The 25814-nt window shown below is 50.2% G+C and overlaps 1 protein-coding gene across 1 annotated transcript in view; it reads right to left on the reverse strand.

Annotated features, from left to right (window-relative positions):
* The window catches only part of PDE6C (phosphodiesterase 6C), a 674049-nt gene that overhangs the window by 79583 nt on the left and 568652 nt on the right, over window positions 1–25814 (reverse strand). The window contains exons 19-20 of the mRNA XM_069611351.1: window positions 19539–19613; window positions 18910–18993 (exon numbers count right to left, since the gene is read on the reverse strand). Of these exons, the coding sequence (XP_069467452.1) occupies window positions 18910–18993; window positions 19539–19613 (159 nt within the window). The remainder of the gene's footprint in view (window positions 1–18909; window positions 18994–19538; window positions 19614–25814) is intronic.

The following is a 25814-nucleotide window of genomic DNA, read 5'->3' on the forward strand; positions in this document are numbered from 1 at the left end:
AAAAAATCAAAACTACAAATCCAAAAAAATGTTGTCCAAAGTCACATTAAAAATAAAATCAATCCGAGAGAGAAAAATAAATGCAAAGACCATTGCTCCATGGTGAATAAATAAAAAAAAAAAAAAAAAAAACAATCCAATAAAGAACTATGTACAAAACATCCAAGGGTCCATGAGCCCAACTGAACAAAGGAAACCTACAAAAAACCCTAAATAAAATGCAACTATATACAAAAAGTGGAGCAGTGTCCGTCGACTCCAAATCATAAGAAGAAACAAAGGAAACCTAAAACTAAAGAACTATATACAAAGGCGGTGGGCAAGTCCAGCGGCTCACTTCTTGGTGTTCCGGGCCAGGGCATCATCAAACTCCTCGTCTATGTCCCGGAGGCGGTCCTGTTCCATGGCCCCGAGGGTCCGCCCTGACCATCGTGAGCCGTGCCTCTTCTGCCCGCCGCTGCTCCGCACCTATCTGCTGGCCCAACTGCAGCCACACGGAAGACACTTCCTGTCCTGGGTCCTCCTGCCCTCCGGCCGATGCCTGCCCCTCCGATGTTGATGGCCCAGAGCAATGATGCCTCCCACGTTGACTCTGCTGCTGCCTCCGACGCAACTGCCTCTGCCAGCATGACGGCATCCAGGCTGATGGCATCCACCGACGCCATCGTGCACGTGCCCTGCCTGATGATGCCGGCACATCCTCCATCTGCTGGGGTACAGTTGCTGTGGTGTCCACCCCTGCTGGACCTCCGACTCCCGACTGTGGCAGGGATGGGATCCCCACCGAGCTGGCTGCATTGGTCAGGACAGGTCCACAGGGGACCCTGGTGGCATCTGGGCCAGAAGACGGCAAGGAGAACGACCGGCGTATAGCCTCCACAGAGGAGGAGAGGGCCGCCAGATTGGCCGACACATGCAGGAAACCCCCGAACATGGAAGATCCCAATTGGGCCACGTCGGCACGGTGCTCTTCGTGATGACGTGCGTGCTCCTCCCGGGAAGCACGCACGTCATCACGAATTGCACCCGCGCGCATCGCGACCCCAATCAGGACCTTCTCCATACGGCCACGGGTCCCCTCGTCCACAGGTGGAGGGGAGTCAGGTGACATGGACATCCCCTCTACCTGCGGACAGGCCTGGGACGGGGCATCCCTGCTGGTGCATGGTGGTGCACTCACAGGGTCAGGGACAGCGACATGCACAGGCCCCTCCACGGTGACCTGTGCTGCCTCCTGCCCCTGCCCCTGGACTGCACCACTTGCACCAGCAGGGATGCCCCCACCAGGCCCCATGTGTGCCTCAGTGGCGGCCTCCTCCTCCTCTGTGGAAACCACCAACCTGGATGGCTCCTCACCGTCTTCTGCTGTAGCAGGCCCCTGTGGGGGCTCACCCACCCCTTCCGCTGCAGCCGTGGGGGCATCCCCGCCGCCTTGCTCCACAGCGCCGTCTCCGATCTCTTCTTCACTAGCCGCTACGTAGAGGGAGACATAGAACACAAGCATCAGGGTACTGTACAATGGTCCCCTAGACAGGAAGCAATATCAGATGAGTACCACTGTCAAAGTACACTTCCATCATGTCCCTCCACAACACATGGGTCAGTCCAGGCAAAACACACACAGTAACAGGCATGGTGCATGCCATGGACATTTCCATACATGTCCAATGGACTCTTGAAACATACAATGATATGGAACTCACATGCATCATGGGTCATGCCTATCACATGCACACACTTCACCTCAGTCACATCCATCTGGCCTCATACACCCCAAACACAGCGGATACAAGGATAACTAGGCTGCATCAGTGAATCTGTGCATTGTCACACACATGTCATGCATCCATGGCATTCACAAGTCACAGACACGCAGGTCAGGCACACAGACATGGCTACCATATATGTACCTGGCATCAGCACCCATCCCTCACCCCCACCCATGTCCAGGAACAGAGACTGGCATGCTCTCATGTGTAAAATCTGCATAGGGCTCCCCATGTTGCATTTAAACACATGCAACAACCATGTGGTTCACACATCACTGGTCGCACATGCATTACCATGATGTCCCTGCACACATACATGGCCTATGTCACACATACAGGCAAGTATCAGACAACCAGCACACCGCAACATGCCCTGTCTCACACAGCAATGCTTGGCCACTTACCGCTCAACTCCAGACGGGTCTCCCTCTCAAGGATCTGGGCGTGGAGCGCTGGGCGTACGCATTCCAGGACCCTCATCTGGATGGAACGCATGCGGCCCCAGCGCCCCTCCACGAGGCGCCGGGCCTTCACGAGGGTCCTGGACCTGAAGTCCTCCCAGCGCTTCTTGATCTTCTGGAGGTCGCGGGTTACCACCCCCTCCGCGTTGATGGCAACCACACAGTCGGCCCAGATCCTCTCCCGTCCTTCCTTGCTGGCGCGGGACGATCCAAAGAGGGCATCATACTGCCCCAGGACATGCTCCACCAGGACACCAACTTCGGTGGCAGTGAAGCTGGTGCCCCTCTGCCCCTCTGGCCTGGGGTTGCCACTGGTGCCAGATGTCGAAGTGCCCGACATGGCAACCCCAGAGGCAGGAGTGGGTGGGCAACTGGGTCCTGGGGCTGGGCTGTGGAGCGATGTTATCCCAGTCGGGAGTCTTCTGTTCCAGCAGGGGTGGACACAGCAACTGGACCCCTGCAGATGGCTGATGTGCAGGCACCAAATGGCAGGGCACGGTGGCAGCAGGCAGGCAGGCAGCAGCAGATGGCACGTGGGAGGCTGCTCGGGGCACTGGGGGGCAGTAATTCGGCCTTCTGGGCAGGAGCGTGGTCTTCCGTGTGTTTTCGCGTGGCCAGCTTGATACAGAGTGATTTGGCACGTGAAAATCCTGCACGTCAGCGTGAAATTCGAGGAAAGGCCCTTAGCGCGTAAGCGCGTCAGCACGCATACGCGATTCTATTGGACCAAAGGCCCTCAGCGCGTAAGCGCGTCTGTGACGTAACCCGCACGGGTGTTTCCCTCATAGCACGTGATGACGGAGCACACGTGGAAAGACTGCACGTAAGAGTGTCATCGCGTGTAATTGGACAAAAGTGCACGTACACGCGATTGGCCTATGTACGTGTATTTCAGGGGTGCGCGGGCACTTACACACGCGAGTACATCAGCACACGTGTATTCCGGGGTGCGCGGGAATTTCCACACGCTATTGGCCTGGGTACTGGATTTCAGGGGTGCGCGGGAAGTTTCACACGCTCATCTACAACACGTGCAAAGAAACACGTACGCCAGTACGAAGCAGGCATACGTCGACCCGCGACGCATGAATTTGCGCGCAAAAAACTAACAAGCTCAGACGCCAGGATGAATATACCGTTCCTAGCAGCAGTGGCCGTGGGCTACCAAAAGAGGAGGAGGATAGTCAGGGCCAGAATATTCACACCCAGAACCAGCCTTTTCGGGATGCCTGATGACCAGGTGTGTGGGAGGTACAGGTTTCCACCACACATAATACTGGACCTGGTGAGTGAGTGGGAGGGTGACCTCACATCACCCACCCTGTGCTCCCAAGCACTCAGCCCCCTGGAGAAGGTCCTCAATATACTGCACTTCTTAGCCACTGGATCATTTCAGCGGACAAGTGCCATAGTGGGTGGGGTGTCACAGGCCACGCAGTCATGCTGCCTACACCAGGTCTTGAACATCATCACTGCACGCCCCCATCAGTCCGCAGGCACATATACCTGCCCAGAACACCTGCAGAAGGCATGCTGCCGCCCTGGATTTTTACGGTGTGGCACGATTCCCCAACGTGCTAGGTGCCATCGACTGCACCCATGTGGCTCTACGTCCCCCCCAGGGTATCTGAGCACATCTATAGGAACCGCAAGCACTGGCATTCCATCAACGTGCAGGTAGTATGTAATGCCAAGGGAATCATTAACTCAGTATATGCCAACTATCCCGGGTCCACCCAAGACAGCTTCATTTACCGAATGTCCACCCTATGTCCGGGACCTAGAAGCTGGGCGGCATGGCGATACATGGCTGCTTGGTGAGTATGAATGCCACGGCACATGCATGCATTTCAGATACTGAGCAAGGTCACAACCCCACCAATGATACCCATCACCACCTCCACAGGGGACAGTGCCTACCCTCTCAGCCCCCACATGATGACGCCAATTCGGAACCCCACCACGCCACCCGAGGTAAGATATAACACAGCCCACATTGCAACCCGGGGCATAGTGGAGCGCACATTCGGAGTGCTTAAGTCACGCTTTCGCTCCCTTGACCGTTCTGGCGGGCAGCTGTTATGCGCTCCCCCAGTAGTGTGCAGGATCATAGTGGCAGCATGTATCCTGCACAACGTTGCAACACGCCGGGGCCTGGCCGTGGACATGGTGGTGCCCTCACATCCCCAACCACATGCACGCCCGCTGCGCATGGGAGGGCAAAGGGCACAGGGGGAGGCAGCCCGTACACAGCTAGTGGCTAATTACTTCACATAGAAATCACACCCCTGTGGAGTGCACACTTCCCTGGCACATACCATCTGACAATCAATGATGACTCAACCTGACACTGATCCTGAATGTCTGGAGAATCAACCGTCAAAACCATATCAGCCTGAGATTGTTCACCTGGAAGTGTTACAATGTGTGCATCCCTACCTACACAGACACCACCAATGCAGTTTTGTGAACAAACACATTCATGCAGCTAAAATGAATACCCACTTGCAAAATGCAACATGAGGACAGTGCCATGTCACCCAACCCATCCCCAGCACCGCCACACGACACACCGTGCCATGTCATGCTATGTGCAGGTAAACAAAGTAATCCCCACAACATGACACAAGTGTCACAAAGTACAGTGTCCCTAATTGAAACTCGCGACACCTGAAATTCTCACAGTAATGCAGGACCAACAACACACTTGAGCAGGTATTTAGCAATAACACTTATCAGCTACTGACCCTCAAAACTACCATTAACATGACATTACGAATGTAAGGAATTAGTAGTCTCACCACCTGGAAATCCCTGCGCTCCCACCACTTCCAACTGTACAGTGTTGCCGCCATGTAGAGTTGTAGGTGCATTGCTGCCAACATGGACCCCATCTCCAAAGTAGAGGGCCTTGTGTAGACATGAGGAAAGGACCTGCAAATTAGGAGGTAGACATGGATGATGAGCTACACATCAATGCAACATGCAGTGTACAACACAACAGCAATATGCACTAGGAATATATACACAGTATTGACTAGACTACCCACACATGTAGTGGGAGTCCAATGTCACCATGTACGTCAATGTCACTTGGGCACACCCTTTGCAAGCCCATGGAAACGGGAAGCAGGAGGGGTGTGTGTGACAAAACCCCAAGCATCTGCACCAAATACATGACAAGCCTGCATGTGCCCAGCCACAATGCAGCGTATGCCCACGGGAGCCACATAAGGCAACACACTGTCCCAAAAAAAAAAAAAAAATGGCCATTAATGGGCCCGGGTGGGTTGGGGAGGCCACCCAGGAGGTCCGAGGACAGGGTGCACACCTAAACCCACCTGTGTGGATCTTGCGAAAAAAAAACACCTCCATGGGCTCATGGCCCACACGGCTACCCTATTGTGGGAGTATCACTGCTGTCGCTATTATCACCCGGTGCAGCTGCATCCGGAGGTGGTGGCACTATGGGAGGCAGCCCACGCAAGGCCCTAGTCTGTTCCTCCATGGCTGCAAGCATGCGGGTGTGGTAGGTCTCGTTCTGGAGGATGAGTGTGCGGAGGTCCCCATGCAACAACTCACGGGATGCCCGGACCTCCGCCCTAGTTGCCTGCATCTCAGCTGAGAGCGTACGGGTGAGACGCTCCAGCTGCTGTTCTGTCCTTCGGTTTGTTGAAGCCTCAAGCTCAACAAGAGTCTTCCTGAGGTGAAGGAGTTCCAGCCTCAGGGCTTCCCTGTGGCCCTGGGACTCTATGGAGATGGCTTCCTGCAGAGTCGCCAGTGCCGCCCGCCTGTCCCTGTTGGACGCCAACATGTCCTCCCTGTGTGACTGACAGATGGAGTCGGTTGCCTGCTGTAGTCGCTCCATCAGCCTTTCGGGGGGGACAATGGAAGTGGCCACCCTATCCATGGCCTGAGCCATCATCTCTGATGATGCTGCCTGTTGGGATGCCATACCGTAAATGGATTGCTCCCATGCGGTATTGCCAGGTGGCGTACGGCCACCACGTCGGCGGGCACCACACCTGTCTGGGGCAAGGCGAACTGCGCCTTCCTGTGCCGGCACTGCCTGAGGCTGCAGGACTGCATTCCCCCTCTGATCTGCTGGCCCAGGAACAGGATCAGATGTCGCGGAGTGTGACCCTACATCCGTAACCACCAAAGGCGTAGCTGCCAACACTGACATCCCCATTGAGGGTTCTGACCGTGGTGCAGGTGGGTGGGACAGAACAGAATCCCTCCCAGGAACACTCACCTGCGACGGCACGTAGGTCTCATCATCCGAATCAACACCTGAGTACAGCTCGGGGGAGGTGCAGCCAGAGACACCCCTTGAGAGCACGACCTGCAGCAGTTGTGGGTTCTCACCCACCACCACACCACGTCCCTCACTGGTGGTCGGTCGGCCCTCAGACCCCTCCTGGGTCTGCACCATCTCCACAACCCCAGCAGTATCAAGTGCGTCTTCCCCTGCAAAGACATAAAAGCAAACAAATGGAAACAGGCATTAGCACCATGGCACACAATGAGGGCTGAGAACCAACAGAACCAGTACTTGATTGACACATGTCCCACATGACTAAAACCCTCCCATGCATGCACCCTCACTGCGTATGAAGGGTATGCAAATGGCACACACTGATGACACCAGGATGGAAGATGAACACATTTTCTGCATGCTGCCTGGCAGTGGCATCACACATTGGCCTGTGATTGCCAGGTGAAATACACATGCCATCACACAGATGGCATGTACCATTGCTATTGAGTGAAGATGGAGAGGAGGGCAGCACTTATTCATTCAGTCCAGTTCCCTCATGTAATAGCTTTTCTAATTCAAACAGGTCTGATTTTTCTCCTGGAGCTGCCAGTCCAAAATGGTCCGATTGCACAGGGACATGTCTAAACAAATGATATCCAGGTAACAAAGTCACTCCACTTTGCCATAGCCATGTCAGACATGTGACTAGAGGACTGAGAAATGCCTAGTAAAAGTGGTGGAATGCAAACAATCTGCCTGAATAAACAGAGAAAAATGAGCAACAATGTTGTGGCAAGGTGACACTTCAAGGGCAACTGGCGTGCTGTTCGGCTAGATGTCTACTGTTGGCAGAAGGGATACTGCTATGGCCAAATGCTGCTGCGCAGAATGTATTGCATGAAGCACATGGGTGATCCAAATGACTCAGGTGCACACACCCTCACCTGGCACACAAACAGAAGCCCTCACACACACACCATGCACATGGATGACACACACATGCATGTGCACTCACCGGACAATGCCTCATAATCAGGCAGATCTCCCACGCCTTGGATCTGTTCCTCCGTGACGTAGGTCCCAGCGACTGACTCATGTGGAGTGAGTTCCATGTCTTCTACCCACCTCCAGTCACTAGAGTTGCGGCATGACTTGAGGCCAGCTTATTCTTTGCCCTGCGCTTTAGGTCGTTCCAGCGCTTATAGCAATCATTGGCTGTGCGCCTCACGATTCCAAGGGCACTTACGATGTCCACAACGGTCTGCCAGTGTGCCTGGCGTTGTGCAGGTGTGGTCTTGAATCCGGCAACAATGACCATTTAGTTATCATGTGCGGACACATACTCGACAAGTGCATTCAGTTCGGCATCCGTGAAGCTGGGCTTCCTCGACGGGCCGGACTGTGTAGCCGTGTCTGGGGCATCAGCCTGTGCCGGACGAGCACTCTTCCTCTTCCGCTTGGAAGGTGGTGGTGATCCTGAGTGTCCTACGCCGCTCTGGACACTAGAGGCAGGAGCCCTGGTGGACTCTGTATCAGGAGTGTGGGATTGCACACTCAGCATGGGAGTTGGTGCAGGCATTGGCTCAAGTGTAATGGTGTCAGGGGGAATGTCAGCAGGATGGACTAGGACCGACACTGTCCTGGCTGGGTGTGTGAGAGCTGGGGTGGATGGAGCCGCAGCTGCCCCTGCAGCCTCTCCACCCTGCCTACTTGGGGCAGCAGATGACCTTGCTGCCCCTGATCCACGTGGCCTGATGACATCAACGTGCACCAGCGCACGTGTCATAGGCCTGCTGACCTGGAAGTCAGCCATGGAGTCAGCCAGGTCTGGTGCCACAATGGGCTGGTCCAACAAGGGCTGAGCATGGATGGTGTCAGCCACATCAGCCTCAACCAGGGGGGGGGGATTATGGGTGCCCTTGACTGGTCCTCCACACATGGGGGGACAGGGTCACCCTGCAAGTAACGACCACGTCCCCTACCTGATCCACCACGGCCACCACTTGTGGCTCGTCCACCTTTGCCACCCTTACGGATTCCTCGCCTCCCAACCATGGCACTGATGTTAATGTGCGTATGGGAGTGGCTGTAAACTATTGTCCTGGGCAATTGGGGGTCAAAGGGGTTGGGTACCAGATGGTAATTGTACCCTAGTGCTCTAGCAAGGCAGAATGTGACCCCTGGGGAAAGATGACGGGTCACGCAACGCACAGGAAGCCCAAAAAAGGGAGATGACGTGCACGCAACCCCTCCTAGACCACGTGTGTGGAAAAAAAAACCTGCACTACCCTGTAGCACCCAGTAACACAATAATGAACGTATGCGTGTCACACGCAGCCTAGAATGACCTCTGAAGGGGTAGGCTACACACGGGGCAAACACAGATGTTAGATATGTGCTTGACTCATCGTCGCCAGGAAAAAGAGCGTGAAAAAGAAGCACGTTTGCGCGTTGGCAACACCCCCGCCAAAAGAAGAATTGTACGCTGTCTGAGGAGACAGGGCAACAGTAGAAGGGAATGCTGTTTGAAGGAACAGGCCCAGGAAAACCAGAAAAAGAGAAAAAGCTGTCAGAGGTAACAGGGAGTACGAACTTGAAACGCCGTGAAGTAAATCGCGTGTGAAACGACAAGTACAGGTTTCACCCACTCGCTCTCCACGAAAAGCACGTGCAAGGAAATGGTGTTCTACACGTACCTTTTATGCAGGCCCACACGTCCAGCGTCACTTCCGCGTGTACGCGCTAGGGCCATTTCCACCAATTACACGCTTTGTCACTTCCGCGTGTAGGGCCATTTCCACCAATTACACGCTTTGTCACTTCCGCGTGTACGCGCTAAGGCCATTTCCACCAATTACACGCTTTGACACTCGGACGTGTCTTTCATTTTTTAAACACGCAACATTTCAAACGTGTGCCATATTCAACGTGCACGTGACTTCATAGACGCGCATACGCTGGTGGCCTTTGGGCCAATGAATGTACAGACGCGTTTACGCGCTAAGGGCCTTTCCTCGAATTACACGCAGATGTGCTGGATTTTCACATGCAAAATCACTCCGTATCAAGCTGGCCACGCGTTCACACACGGAAGACCACGCTCCTGCCCAGAAGGCCGAATTACTGCCCCCCAGAGCCCTGAGCACGCTCCCACCTGCCATCTGCTGCTGCCTGACTGCCTGCTGCCCACGTGCCCTGCCATTTGCTGCCTGCACATCAGCCAGGGGTGCTGTTGCTGTGACCACCCCTGCTGGAACCGAAGACTCCCGACTGCTTTTCCATCGCCCCACAGCCCAGCCCCAGGACCCAGTTGCCCACCCACTCCTGCCTCTGGGGTTGCCATGTCGGGCACTGCAACATCTGGCACCAGTGGCAACCCCTGGCCAAGGAGGCAGAGGGGCACCAGCTTCACTGCCACCGAAGTTGGTGTCCTGGTGGAGCATGTCCTGGGGCAGCATGATGCCCTCTTCGGAAGGTTGCGCGCCGACAAGGAAGGACGGACTCGGATCTGGATGGACATCGTGACTGCCATCAACGCGGAGGAGGTGGCAGTCCGCGACTACGAATGTGGCAGGAAGCGCTGGGAGGACTTCAGGTCCAGGACCCTCAACAAGGCCCGGCGCCTCCTGAAGGCAGCGGATGCTAAGGGGCGCCGGGGCCACTTGTCGGAAGATCAGATGAGGGTCCTGGAACGCATATCCCCAGCGCTCCACATCCAGGTCCTTGAGAAGCAGACCCGTCTGGAGTCGAGCGGTAAGTGTACATGCATAATGATTGTAAGCTGTGCGTGTGGTGGTGTGCCAGGAGTGTGCAGGTTAAACATGTTTTTTATGTGGGCAAGTAGGGGGGGTGTACAGGGCCGTGAGGGTGACACATGGAGGGGTCTCATGTGTGACACATGGATGGTGCTTGTGTGTGTGGGCTTGCATGGCACAGAATGTGGAGGAATGATTGTCAGGTGTGACATGGATGTCGATCAAAACACTGCGACATTTGGCGGAGGCGTACACATGCATGCAAGTTTGGTGGTGTGTGTGCATGTGTAGTGTACTCCCTATGCTGCATGTGATGTGTGGATGACCTTTGGCTGCTCATGCTGTTGTATGTGAATGGATGGTGCTGGCTGTTGCAATATGGCTGTGGTATGGCTTTTGTGTGCAAGTTGAAATGACATGTGTGTTGGGGATTGTGATGCCATGTCTGAGGTTTACCAATGCCACTCATGTATAACTGTCATGTGTGTATGAGTCCATTTTACAGTGCCCTGATGCCTGTGTTTTCTTTCTCCCTGTCTGCAGCGTCAACTGATGAAGAGGGCGGAGAAGGTTGTGATCTCGTCAGGGAGTGAGGAGTCCGGTGCCGTGTCCCAGGCAGCAGAAGGGGCAGAAGGGGCAGAAGGGGCAGCTGGGACCCCACAGAGCCCAACGGAGGAAGATGGCACGGAGTCATCCAGGTTGGTGGGGGGTTTGGTGGAGGAGGAGGCCGTGCAAGCGACAGAGGCGGGGTCTGGAGGTGGGGATTCCACTGGTGCTAGTGGTGCAGTGCAGGATCAGGGACAGGAGGCAGCACAGGCCACCGCGGAGGTGCCTGTGTACAATCCTGTCCCTGCTCCTGTCACTGCATCATCTTGCACCAGCGGGGATGCCTACCTCCAGACCCGTTCTCAGGGAGAGGATTGGCTTACAACACCTGGCCTTCCTCTCCCTGCGGATGTGGCTATCCTGCACCAGGTTGAGCCTGTCCAGGGTGGGGTGGCATTGCGTCAACGGGCCATGCGAGCTGACCTGCAGTCTTTTCATGATGAGTCTGCACGTCTTCTCGCATGGCTCGTTGACCGGGTTAACCCACTGGGACAGCTCACCAGGGCTGGATTCCTCCGTTTCCTGGACCTTGTTCCGACCCCCTTCTCCACAGAACCCCCTATGCCCCAGTCGTCCTCCATGCCATCTTCCCACCTATGTGTCACCTGGGTGCCCTGTGGAGCTGCCTCAGACCGTGCGGCCAGGCTTGTGGACAACAGATCCCTGCCACAGTCGGGAGTCGGACGTCCAGCAGGGGTGGCCACATCAACGACTGTACCCCAGCTGGAGGAGGATGTGCAGGCACCATCGGACAGGGTACATGGACATTAGCAGCTGCAGCAGCAGGAGGCTGTAGGTGGGAGCCACGATAGCTCGGGGCCTTCACCATCGGAGGGGCAGGCATCGGCCGGAGGGCAGGAGGACCCTGGACGGGCAGTGTCTTCCGTGTGGCAGCGGTTGGGCCACGCCATAGATGCAGAGCGGCGGCGGGCGGAAGAAGCGCGGCTCACGATGGTCAGGCGGAGAACTCCACGCAGAGGGCCCTGAGGTGGGCCGAGTGCCTCGAGGCAATCCACAGGGAGTTGGAGGTGAACATGTCGGCGTCTCTGCGGACCCTCGGGGCCATGGAACAGGACCGCCTCCGGGACATAGACGAGGAGTTCGATGATGCCCTGGCCCGGAACACCACTGAGTCAGCCGCTGGACTGGCCCGCCGCCATTGTATATAGTTATTTAGTGATAGGTTTCCTTTATTGTTTATTTTTATTTGGAGTCGACGGACACTGCTCCACCTTTTGTATATACTTCCATTTTAGATAGGTTTTTTTGTAGGTTTCATTTCTTCTGTTGGGATGATGGACCCTGAATACTTTGTACATAGTTGGACTTTGCATTTGGTGGAGGCTGCCCCTGCACTGCTGGGGGGTGGGGGTGGTGGGAGACATGAGTGGGGGCCTGGTGGAGGCTGCCCCTGGATGCTGGGGGGTGGGGGTGGTGGGAGACATGAGTGGGGGCCTGGTGGAGGCTGCCCCTGCACTGCTGGGGGGTGGGGGTGATAGGGGACATGAGTGGGGGCCTGGTGGAGGGTGCCCCTTGATGCTGGGGGGTGGGGGTGCAGGGGGACATGAGTGGGGGCCTGGTGGAGGCTGCCCCTGCACTGCTGGGGGGTGGGGGTGATAGGGGGCATGAGTGGGGGCCTGGTGGAGGCTGCCCCTGCACTGCTGGGGGGTGGGGGTGGTGGGAGACATGAGTGGGGGCCTGGTGGAGGCTGCCCCTGCACTGCTAGGGGGTGGGGGTGATAGGGGACATGAGTGGGGGCCTGGTGGTGCTGCCCCTGCACTGCTAGGGGGTGGGGGTGGTGGGAGACATGAGTGGGGGCCTGGTGGAGGCTGCTCCTGGTGGCTGGGGGGTGGGGGTGGGGAGGCATGAGTGGGGGCCTGGTGGAGGCTGCCCCTGCACTGCTAGGGGGTGGGGGTGGTGGGAGACATGAGTGGGGGCCTGGTGGAGGCTGCCCCTGCACTGCTGGGGGTGGGGGTGATAGGGGACATGAGTGGGGGCCTGGTGGAGGCTGCCCCTGCACTGCTGGGGGGTGGGGGTTGTGGGAGACATGAGTGGGGCCTGGTGGAGGCTGCCCCTGGTGGCTGGGGGGTGGTGGGGGACATGAGTGGGGGCCTGGTAGTGCTGCCCCTGCACTGCTAGGGGGTGGTGGTGGTGGGAGACATGAGTGGGGGCCTGGTGGAGGCTGCCCCTGCACTGCTGGGGGGTGGGGATGACAGGGGACATGAGTGGGGGCCTGGTGGAGGCTGCCCCTGGTGGCTGGGGGTTGGGGGTGTTGGGAGACATGAGTGGGGGCCTGGTGGAGGCTGCCCCTGCACTGCTGGTGGTGGGGGTGGTGGGAGACATGAGTGGGGGCCTGGTGGAGGCTGCCCCTGCACTGCTGGGGGGTGGGGGTGGTGGGAGACATGAGTGGGGGCCTGGTGGAGGCTGCCCCTGGTGGCTGGGGGGTGGGGGTGGTGGGGGACATGAGTGGGGGCCTGGTGGTGCTGCCCCTGCACTGCTAGGGGGTGGGGGAGGTGGGAGACATGAGTGGGGGCCTGGTGGAGGCTGTCCCTGCACTGCTGGGGGGTGGGGGTGATAGGGGACATGAGTGGGGGCCTGGTGGAGGCTGCCCCTGGTGGCTGGGGGGTGGGGTGGTGGGAGACATGAGTGGGGGCCTAGTGGAAGCTGCCCCTGCACTGCTGGTGGTGGTGGGAGACATGAGTGGGGGCCTGGTGGAGGCTGCCCCTGCACTGCTGGGGGTGGGGGTGGTGGGGGACATGAGTGGGGGCCTGGTGTAGGCTGTCCCTGCACTGCTGGGGGGTGGGGGTGGTGGGAGACATGAGTGGGGGCCTGGTGGAGGCTGCCCCTGGTGGCTGGGAGGTGGGGGTGGTGGGAGACATGAGTGGGGGCCTGGTGGAGGCTGCCCCTGCACTGCTGGGGGGTGGGGGTGGTGGGAGACATGAGCAGGGGCCTGGTGGAGGCTGCCCCTGGTGGCTGGGGGGTGGGGGTGGTGGGAGACATGAGTGGGGGCCTGGTGGAGGCTGCCCCTGCACTGCTGGGGGGTGGGGGTGATAGGGGACATGAGTGGGGGCCTGGTGGAGGCTGCCCCTGGTGGCTGGGGGGTGGGGGTGGTGGGAGACATGAGTGGGGGCCTGGTGGAGGCTGCCCCACAGTCCTGGGGGTGGGGGTGATAGGAGACATGAGTGGGGGCCTGGTGGAGGGTGCCCCACACTGCTGGGGGGGTGGGGGGTGGGAGACATGAGCAGGTGTGCAGGGTAGTCCCCTGTTTTGTGGGCTGCCTGCAGGGGCCGTGGAGGGTGTACAGGGAACACCTGAGAGGACCAACCCAGCCTAATCGCGTGTGTAACTTCCCGCGCACCCCTGTAATACACATACCCAGCCAAATTGCGTGTGTAACTTCCCGCGCACCCCTGTAATACACGTACCCAGCCAAATCGCGTGTGATAATTCCCGCGTACCCCTGTAATACACGTACCCTGGCTAATCGCGTGTAAAACTTCACGCGTACCCCTGTCATACACATACCCAGCCAAATCGCGTGTGATAATTCCCGCGTACCCCTGTTATACACATACCCAGCCAAATCGCGTGTGATAATTCCCGCGTACCCCTGTAATACACGTACCCTGGCTAATCGCGTGTAAAACTTCACGCGTACCCCTGTAATACACGTACCCTGGCTAATCGCGTGTTAAACTTCCCACGTACCCCTGTAATACACTTACCCTGGCTAATTGCATGTGAAACGTCCCGCGTACCCCTGAAATGAACGTTACCCGCTTTGCGTTTCTTGTTTGGCAGCCCTGTAAACTGGTCCAGGGTTAGCGCAGCCCTTTGCGATGATTTAGCGATTTTGATGGCTTTTCCTTGCGCGAGGGCGTTCTTGGGGGCGTTACTGGCGCTGCTGCAGAGTCGCTGCGATACTCTGCGCCACGGCTGGTTTGGGAGCCTAAAATCCATGAATCCGCTGTGCGCGGAAATCGGTTTTGGCGCACGTGCCTGGCGCAGACAATCGCACGCGGACACTCTGCGCCAGCCGCTTGCGACACTTTTCTGCGAAATTCTATGAATTACCCTGATAGTCTTAGACCATGGATATTTATGAACAAAGAGGGGGGAAAGATGACCTCCATGAAATTAGAGACAGCCATAGAGTAAGGAAACATGGCAAATGACCAGGGATTGAATAATACAAATGGATCATGAAGGACAGTAATGGTTCTCATAAAAAAATTTAGGTTAAATAACATCACGGATGACATCACGGATGGAAAAATATCTAGATAGGGTTTAATGAAGTATGAAGTAGGAGCATCACACATTACAAGGAAAGGAAACCGTTTTTGTATGTATATGACAATAATGTAGCAGCACCCAGTATAAATGAAAGAAGATTGGAGAGAGTGTAAAACATGTTAAGTAGACTCTGGACCTTTTTGGCATGGGTCCAGAAAAATGAATTAGGAGAAGATGAAAATAAATAAATTATTCTAAACAGTATAGAAGTAAGGAGCTCAGTTTAAAAAATGTACGTCATTTGGATGAAATAAAAAAAATGAATGAAAGAGAAAAATGAATTGATTGGATGGATGAATTAAGGGACAGACAAATTAAACCCAGCATAAACTAAGGGAAAATCTAAAATTTTCTAAAAAAAATATCAATGAGGGTTCCAGGCCAACATTGAAAAATGTGTGCAGAGCAATAAAAAAACATTAGCGGGTAACGGAGAACCAGAAAAAGGGCATGGTTAACCAAAATTGCGTTAACCAGACAAGGACAATTTTGAACAGAGCCAATTTAAGAAGAACATACAAGGGTAAGTAAATTACAATTTTTTGAGTGCCTGTAAAAATGTTGGTTTATGTTACAGATAAAATAATGGTCCTTGCGTGAACATAGGAGGAATGCCTACATGGCCTTAAGTAGGGGGAAAAAGAAAAAGGAGGTAAGTACTAGTTCACACTACAAGGGTGTGGACACACTATTGATCATTATTTAGAGTCTTCAAGCATGTAGCCATTTTTTCCTAAGGTAGGTGCAATCAGGTGAATAGAGTAGCATGCAGATAAAAGTATGGCCACTTAAGACAAACACAGGAAATAAAAGACGCTGAATGGAAGGTGGGTAACCATTTTTTATTTGGTAGGACGCCAAAGGGGGTAGACTTGGCGAGTGTGTAAAAATGTTAAGGAAGGCAAACAATGAGTGTCTTATAATATAGTATGAAGGCACATAGTAAGAATCGGTGCCATAGTCTAGAAAAACAGGGGTAGACTAGATTAAGCGTAGCGAGGTAAGGAGGAGATAATGCGAAGCAAAACATTTTATTTGTCTCAACAGGATAAAAGCAAAGCACAGAAGAAAAAGACCATGGTCCAACGCGATCGGGAGAAAGATAGCGAAGCAAGGCAGAATGAAGCATTTGCAGCTAAGTGGCAAGCATTTACAGCTGAGTGGGAAGCTTTTACAGCTGACCGGCAAGCCTTTACAGCTTGCACATCCAGCAAAGCAGACAATTAAGTATAAACCCTAAGTATCATATAGGGTTGTTGAGAAGTAGTTGTTTTTGTGCACCAACGCATTAGGGAAAGCCTATGAGTTAAATGGGCTAAAAATAAGTGAGAAATGACTGTAAGAATTCGTTTTTTGTTAGTAGCAAGGAGACATAATCTAGGTTAGGAAGTAACTTGACCTCCTAGCCAGTATCCGAATGACTTTTGTCTCTTTCAATTCTTAACAGAGAACAGGGATCCTTGATAAAAGATGTCCTCGTCTGCTACGGATGCGCCTAGGAGATGGAAAAGACGACAATGGACCTTTTTAATTATTGTATTGTAACAATGTATTGTTTTAATGTGTTGAGTACCTCTATATTTGATAATGTCGATCTAGAGGGACAATGAAAAAGTCCCTGAAGGGACAAATAATATGTATTTAAATATGTTTATTGTAAACAAATCAGGTTCCAGCAGGTTGACCATACAGTAGAATAATTGTGAAGAAGGGAGAGAATTAGTAGTTTTGATACACGCAGAACAAACATGGTTGAGGTAGCTTTATCTAGGAGGTAGGGACGCCCAGAAAATGTGTAAATGTAGTTTTTGTAGAAGGCAGGTGAATTTTGATCGGACACATAAAATGAGTTTAAGGGGTTGGGTTGAGAAGAAATGTATTGATGATAGAGACATACTTATTCGTCAAAGGAACTCATTCAGTTTTATTTTACAGATGGACAACGAGGGACCTCTGTGACTCAGAGAATTGGCAGACTATAACCAATCATTTTTTAAAAAACGATTATATTGGACAGGGTTTTAATTTTGCGGTCCCGAAGAAATACTTAGTTTATATTAGGAGCAAAGCTGTACTAGACTTTGCTCTCAGGTTGAGGCTGAATCACCTTCCTACTCAGGAGAATATGGGAGCTTGGACAGAGATATCCTGGGAGGAAAGGCTGTTTCTCTGTGGATCAAAGGTTGAATAGATTCCTCATATCTTAACCGAATGTCCCTTGTTGTCAAATGCTTACACTAAGGGATATGGGTCTTTTGTGAATTGCTATGAGAGTGTAGAATCAGATCAATTTTGGAGTATGGTGTTGTATGGTGACTCCTTGATGGCATTAACGACAGCTTACTATATATGGAATGTTTTTTAAACATCTACAGGTAAAATGAATGTATATAATGTATGAATATTGAGGTTTTATAAAATGATTTTAAAACAAAGCATTTTAGTAATTGTGAGGATTTTATTTAATGAAATGTTTGAAATGTATTGATTCAGGATTGTTTGCCTTGTTTTATGTGATGTGTATAAGGTTTGTAATAAACTAGACACTCAATACAAAAAAAAGAAGAAGAAAATAAAAGGTACAATAACTGAAAGCAGAGCGCATGCATTTGGCCGTTCCACAGAACAGAATAGGTTACCACACGCTTTGACCTGCACTACAAAGGTTATCCCCTTCCCCCGAGGCTATCACAGAGGTTTTCAGAACAATTGGCTAAGGTAAGAGCCCTTGCCTTTGCATGTGGTAGATATGTTGAGGTAGTTCTACGTCTGTAGCACTCTTTCCGATATGACTGCTTCCTATAGTCCTGTTTTGTGAAGTCTGGTGTGTCAGAGATTGGCCTGTATGCAGTTTTTCTTATCAACAGTGCCCCTTCTGATGTGTTAGCCTCTTTAAGATGGTGCTGCACATACTCCTGGAATGTCATTAGGCTCACCTGGTTACCTATGAGCCTGCAATCCTTTGCGTGTTTAACCCTCCTGTAGTTGTAATCCTCTGACATTGGTCTGGGTTGCACAGAGATTGCAGACTTATCACCAGCGGGTGCCTGTGCCATTGGTACAACGCCCATGCTCACATTTTTTGTAATAGTTTTATTCTATGCACGGAACCCCTCTGGTATTTGTATTTGTATTTGTATTTTATTTATTTGTATAGCGTGCCTGGCCCAACGGCATCTGGGGGCATTTCTTGAGGTTACAGTGACATAATATGCAGCAGACATCAACAGGTCAAATAATTACAAGATTACACGATATATACAAGATATTTACATAGATATTTGTAAAGATATTTGCAAGGAGTTAGAGTGTTAAGGATTAGCGAAGCAGAGAACAGGCAGGCAGTGTGAGTTGTTAAGGTCCAAGTGGCAAGTGGATGTTTGGACATTTGGGGTTAAGTGTTCCCCTGCCCCATTCTCCCCGACAGGAGGGGCTGGTAATGACTTTCTTTCCAAAGTTTTAACATTTTAAGTTTTTTATGTCATTCATCCATGAAAAACACACAGGCTTATCACAAATTTGCAAAATAGTTCATTGATTGAGCATTCAACATTAACACATTTCTGAAATTATGCTCATTTGAATCAGGTTTCTCACTCAGATGTCACCTCACCTTGTAAGAGTGCGACCAGATTGTGTTTACCATGAGTTCACATTTGTACGCTGAACAAGAGTGAGGCAAACTACACAGCCAGCAAATGCCAGAAATTACTTGTTCATTGGTCACCATCTTCTCTGAAAGGTTCAAATGTACTTCTTACCTTATAGACAAAAGTACACACAAAATCGATGAAGCCGACCTGAAGTTTTGGGAGCTCATCTGATTTATTTCTGTCCATCATTGGCTGGGGAAAAACACATATGCATATATTTCAGTAAAACAATCAGATCCTTAATCTAGAAGGTGCTTCGTGAATGTGACTACTTTCATTTCTCCAAACCTACAGAGCAACCTTTCACGTAAATGGAAAGCCGTTTTCGAGACAAATTTAACCATGGATTAGCTACTTTTCAAGTAAATGGCAAATCGTTATTTTAGAATAATTTACACCAGTTTCTACGACATGCAGATTCCTGTCTAAATATACTTCCTTGCTATCCCCTTTTACTTGCTTACTTTGTACCGCTACTAGTTACATGACAGTAAGCATTGTAGCGTTATCAAGGGGCACATGTTGTGGTGGAATCACGTGGCTTCTGAGTCCTGAACTTAAGAACAATACTTAAATGGAAAGCATTTTATAGGGTGTGAGTGGGACAGCATTTCCTTGCTACACCTAAGCAAAGCACAAGCCTATTGTCTTTATCAGTAAATCTGTTCTCCATTAGAGTATGCATTTCATAGGGCATTCCGTATGAGCACATGCTTTTAAATTGGTTTTAGCCTTACAATAGGTTGTTGCTCTAGCACGGTTCGCTCCAGGTCACCTTGCTCCCAGAACTCACTTGCAACCATGAGCGCAACCTGAAAGTAAAGAAAGTCATGTTAATGAAAATATAAAAAAGACTTATAGACTTACAGGTCACATGATTGTCACCCGTGGTGCTTAAATCAAGTTTTTCCATAGTAAAACTAAGAATATATTGTAAATCAAATTGTTAAGCATGAAATAAAATATTGGTCCTTTTAATCGTGAATTGATACGAGTTTGTGCCCGCTGACTATTGTGCCCAAAAGCTGCTTCTGTTGACCCACATAAGACACTGCCACCCAGCGTACACAGTTGAAAAAAATGATTTCTCTTGTTTTACACCCCTGCTGCACTGCATTATCAAAATGTTCCTTTCCAGTGGACTTTGTTGTGCTTCGATACTTGCTTTCTACTGAACTCTTGAGTATGCATAGGGTATGTCACTGAAAAGTGCTGCCTTGCAGGAATTTATGGCAAGGGCTTTTTTGGCCCATGTGACTTATCAAATCAGTTGTGTCCAGTACAGCATTGCACAGAGAACACAAATGTTGCGTTTCGGGAGGACTTGTCATGTGTCATCTGACATGGTAACTCGATGTGGACTAAACTTTAATGAAGGGTTGCACTGATTTTGCAGGAGGCAAAATAATCATTTTCTGGAAGTCCTAGTGAGAGTGTCCAGAATGTTCTTAAGTTTCAAATCTGTCAGTTGAATAAGGACCTATAAAGGGGTAGGGTGTGGAGAGTGGGTCAGGTTTTTGCGATCACTTTCCGATAGCCATAGGTTGCTTTGATTCTTGTCTTGCAAGACAACAATAACGCTATTTCTGTCATCACCCACATTTTTTGCGTGAACCTGGTTTCTGCAGCAATTCTTTATCCTTGGGTTCAGACTCAAAGAAAGTGTCATTGCAAAGGTTTCGTGTTTTTGTCTGGTGAGTTATCATGACTTTTCCAAAGATGGTATAGACCCTGGAAGTCTCCCGAGGATTCTTCCTAGTCATTGTTCTCTGAACCTTTTGTCAAGCCCAGGATGTGTGAGATACACAAGGCCCTATGTTCACCTGTGCCCATACACACTCCATTTAGACATGGGTGACTACCAGGGACTTGGCCACCACCGCGTAACTTTAATGGCTGAAATGCACACATGCATAATAGCACCTCCCAAATTCTCCCAAATGTTTGGGCTCCGGTCTCTCCGCGGGCTTTCAACCAAGAGCGCATTGGAACCATAATTATGGTGAAAGCCGCTATAACACATGACAAAATGTATGAATGAATGTATGTTGGTGTAAGAAGAATGAAAAAGATGGAAGTGGTTATTTTTGTTGCACCATGAGACCATCACCTGTGAGGGAAGGATTTGGATTGTTGGCAGTAAACACATTTATCAGGCACTTTATGGTGAAAGTAATGGGATTCTTCCTTGATGTATTTATCCAACCTGAATTTTGGAGATATAAATCCTACCCCATTCTTTTGACAATGTAGAAGTTCTACCATGTGACATCATAAATACTTTGATAAGGGGCTTTGAATAAAACGTCATTATGTGTTAAACTGATATTGAAACGACGAGTTTGATAACATGGACTATATCATCTGTTAGAACTGTCTGGATCTGAATAAAAAGAAACAAGATAGGCGAAGATAAGAGTAAATTACACAGCCACAGTAGTGGCTGTGTAGTTATGGTTAAGTTGCTGTTTCCATAGGAAGAGCACTTTTTGGGCGGCTTATAACTTCGCTCCCTCTGGACGAATCCACACCAAACTTTGCAAATCATTTTTTTGCAAAGTTTGGTGAGGTTTGGTCCAGGGGGGGGCAATGTTATAGGGGGGGTCCCACAATGTCTTTTTTTCCCATAGACTGGGGAAAAAACTTTGCGCACGCCTTGAGGCCAAACCCCTGGACGGATTTTCACCAAATTTGCAGCAGAGGCTTGGTCCCGAAAGCGTGCTTTTGTAAATTTGGTAACAATCCGTCCAGTAGTTTCCTTTAAAATGACCAAAAAATATGTCTCAAAAAATTAGTGATATCTATGTCCGCTCCACGGTCACACTTCCCTGTTCGCTCCGCGGACAAGAAATCGATTGGCTAATACGTAGCGTCATGTCCGCGGACATGTGGCGCTTTCACTGATTGGTTGTGAAACAGCGTGAAGTGCGTCAGATTTCTTCGCTGCCCCCGCCATCTTTTGGTCATGGTTTGGTGTACTTGGACATTGCCGGTAACACATACAAAACAAGACACCATTGCACTTGTTAAACTTATGAAATACTGTTTCCGAAGGTGAGCTTTAATAAGGCTGGGATGGGATGTGACAGCAGAAACTCAAAAAGTAGTGTTTTCTAGTCACCAAAGTCATACGGTAAAGTGAAAGTTGGTGCTCAATGTACGGTGACCAATTACTTCATCTGTGTTACAATGTATTTAGAATAAAATTGCCATCAGACTGGCGTCCTATGTTTTGAAATCTGACGCCGCCACCTGCACTGTTTGATGCGGTTCTGGAGTTGTATGGGAGTAGCGGTTTTCATGAATGAATTCTCATATGTTGTTGCAAAGTGAGAATGTATGTGCCTTCTGAGTGAAGGTCACTTGATTTGCTTTTTTGGTTGCCAGCTCAGTAGGCCCATGCATCCGAGTGAATCCATAAGGGGCAATTGTTGTTTGACCTTCAGTGAAAGGGAAACTTCAGAAACAATGCAAGGAATGAAAGCTTGGAAAAAATACCATTTGATAAGGTTATGTTTTAAAAACGTTAGTAAGGCACATGAAATATCAGTTCACAAAGATTCTTTGGTCCGAATACATTGCTGTCTGACTTGGCCAAAAACAATGGAAGCAGAAAACATCATGTAAGTTTAATTTTGACGACTCTACACCGAAGCGCATTCAATTTTATGTTACAGAAACAGTAATTGTGACAATATAACTGAAGTATTATCTTTCTGCACAGTTGTACCGTTCCTCCAATAACGGAGAGTGCAGATTCTCCGAGTTTGCAGGCTATGACTAGAATCACCCCTGTTGACTGTTAATATTTCTTCTTTGAAATGTTATGTTTGCCCACATAGCTTTCTATATCACTTTGCACGTTGTTTTGGTCTTGTTTAAAATCACGAGATGTAATTTTTTCTTACTTGTCCATTCGCTTTGGCTTCATAACTGAATTACCATCTTACTGTGTAGTTGCCATTTTTCTAACCCTTACGGCGAGTGCAGATTCTCGGCGTTTGTAGGCTGTCACTATATTTACCCAAGGTCAACGCTAATATTTCCTTAAAATGTCATGTTTGCCCACTTCGATTTGTGTATTACTTTTCACATTCTTTGTGTCTTTTTTGAAATTTTTTGCTAAAAGTTGGGTATTGACACGTATTTTCTCTTACGTTTTCCACCCAGCTACATCTTGCAGTACTGTGCGTGCCATGGTTTCCAGATGCCGAGTGATGGCTCTTTTGGACGCCAGAGGCAACTGCTCGTGACCGGCTGCCTGTCCATCACAATTTTGTGGGATGATAGCCCAAGCCCCCTTTGTCCATACACTGAACTAGCCATTAGGAGTAACATCACATCATTTATGGTGGTGTAGGGCAAAGGTCATGGCGCCGTCTTGGAAATCACTGTGCAAACAAAGCGGGTGCTTTAACAACAACGCATACTTTGTGTATGGGAAAAGAACAACGTGTGCCTCACCATGAACATTTTTAATGACCCCCTTAGAACCATTGTTAGAATTTAATTGAAAATGGGATTAGTCCGATGGTCTCTGACAGTTGTTTGTTAAATAAAACTACTTTACAAATTCTAAAATGTTAACGTTTTCTTTTCAAATCCAGTGTATCATTTCAAAATGTAAGGTACTATGCTGTTAGTCGCTGTATGTTTATTTACAGGTTCTGCGTCACGGCACGTTCTTTTGCTTTTTGCAGGCTACCATGGAAAGCGAAGAGTTGCCATGTATGGAACAGCCGCCTTCCCTTTGTATGGTGGCCATCTTGAAGAAGGATTTTGTTATGTGATTATAACCAGAAATCCTATTTTTTAGTTGCACACGTTACTGCTTTGCAAATCTAGACTATTACTGGCAAATCTTATTGCGTCTATGTCCTTTACTGAGAAATATAAAGTACATGGAGTGTATGCAATTTTTTTTTCTAATATACTTACACTGTGAAAGGTGGTTCTTAACGGAACATTTGCTTTGTTAACGATGGCTTTCTTTTTTGGTAGGACAGCTAATAAGGCAATTTGCGAACAGAAATGAACAAAGAGGCACCAAACAGTAATATGTGGGGGTAGGTGGACGGGGGAAAATGTTGTGTGTGTGTTATTTGTAAGGTAGGGGCAGTGTTTCTCATGCTCCTTCATTACAGTGCTGCTGTTTTCTGGGGAGGAGGGATGGCCTTAGCTGATGTCATTTTCAGATACCTAGAACTTTTGCTAAAAGTATGTAATGTGTACTACATTGTTAATGGCTGACTACCAGTACGTGTTGGCGCTGTGTAAGGGAAATGTTGAAGGTGGACGTTCCTACATCAATATAAAATCTATTTACACACTGTCCACGAGGCATACATCTTACTGTTAAGTGTGTACGGATTCTCGGATACGTCACCGTGCTGTACGCCAGCATATTGTCATGTGGCATTCTCCGCAAGGTGTGTAAATAAGTCAGAAGTTACTTTACATTATGGTTACGTGCCACTACTATAAACCGATGATCTTTAGCAAAAAAACTTTGTTAAAGGGACATTATGGTGAAGTTGACCTACTAAAAACCTGTGAAATTCACTAAAAAAAACTTTGTTAAGGGGACATTATGGTTAAGTTGCGCTACTAAAAACCTGTGAAAGTCACACAAAAAAAACTTTATAAACGTGGCATTATGGTTCGAAGTAAAACCGAAAACCCCCTGAAATTCACCAGTTATGGTAAACTAAGCAACCATAACTGCCCGCACCACTGTGCACTGTTAACACTAACACCCAGGACATCAAAGATGACATCACAAACGTCATTGATGACATCACTGATGACATCCCATGTGCATTTACTTTTCAGACAAGGGGTTGTGAATGTAATTTTGGCAAAAATGTATCAGGGACAAACCAAGCACTCCCAGACTCCTGAGAGGGGTTTTCTGGGGAGGACAGGCAAAGAAGGGAGAGAAGGGACAGAAGGAGATGTGTGATGCGTGCAAGGCCCGATCGAAGATCAAGATGCCACGTGCGCTACCTAGTTGAGCAATCACCATCTGACTCTGACCCTAGCTCGTCGGGAAGCGACCAAAAGAAGAAGGCCTATGTTTATGCCTTAGGTAACCCCACCACCACAGCACACAGCCCCACTCTGATCATCAAACTTAATGAGCAGCCCACGGAATTCCTCATCGACACCGGGGCCACGTCAACGTCGTCAGCGAAACCATCTTCAAGTAACTCCCCACACCACCAAAACTATGCACCGCAGCAGTGGACATGTATGCATATGGCACCAAAACACCCCTCAAGTGCCTAGGACAATTTGAGAGCACCTGCCGATACCAAGGACACGAAAAGAGAATACCCATCCATGTCCTAGCGACAGAAACAGACAGTGGGTGTGTTCTAAGCTTCAAGGCAGCGGCCGATATGGGACTCATCCGCATCCTGTACAACATCATGGTTCACAAATACATTGACCCGGTGGAAATGATTAACAATCTCTATCCTCGCACATTTAGAGGCATCGGAAAATTAAAGAATCTACCAATAAAGCTGCATATAGACGACTCCATACGTCCTGTAGCCCAACATTATTGAGGGATCCTCGTCAATATTCAAAAGAAAAAGAAAGTGGAGGACAAACTACACAAACTACTCGAGCAGGACATCATCGAGCCGGCCACCGGCCCGACCACCTGGGTGTCCCCCCATAGTGCCGGTGCCCAAAAAGGGATCAGAAGCAATCAGACTGTGTGTGGACATGAGACGCCCCAACCAAGCCATACTTAGAGAAAGGCACCTGGCCCCATGCATCTCTGATATGATCCACCTCTTAAATGGAGCCAAAGTCTTTTCCAAATTAGATCTAGTGAAAGGATATCACCAACTTGTATTGAGCCCAGAAAGCAGGAACATTACCACCTTCGTCACGCATATGGGCCTCTTTCGCTATAAAAAGGTTAAGCTTAGGTGTGTCCTCGGCAGCAGAGATATTCCTGGCCGAGGTGCACAATGTAATCAAGCACATACCGAACTACC

Source organism: Ambystoma mexicanum, chromosome 8, assembly GCF_040938575.1.
Source record: "Ambystoma mexicanum isolate Mex_15411 chromosome 8, UKY_AmexF1_1, whole genome shotgun sequence".
NCBI classification, from domain to species: Eukaryota; Metazoa; Chordata; class Amphibia; order Caudata; family Ambystomatidae; genus Ambystoma; species Ambystoma mexicanum.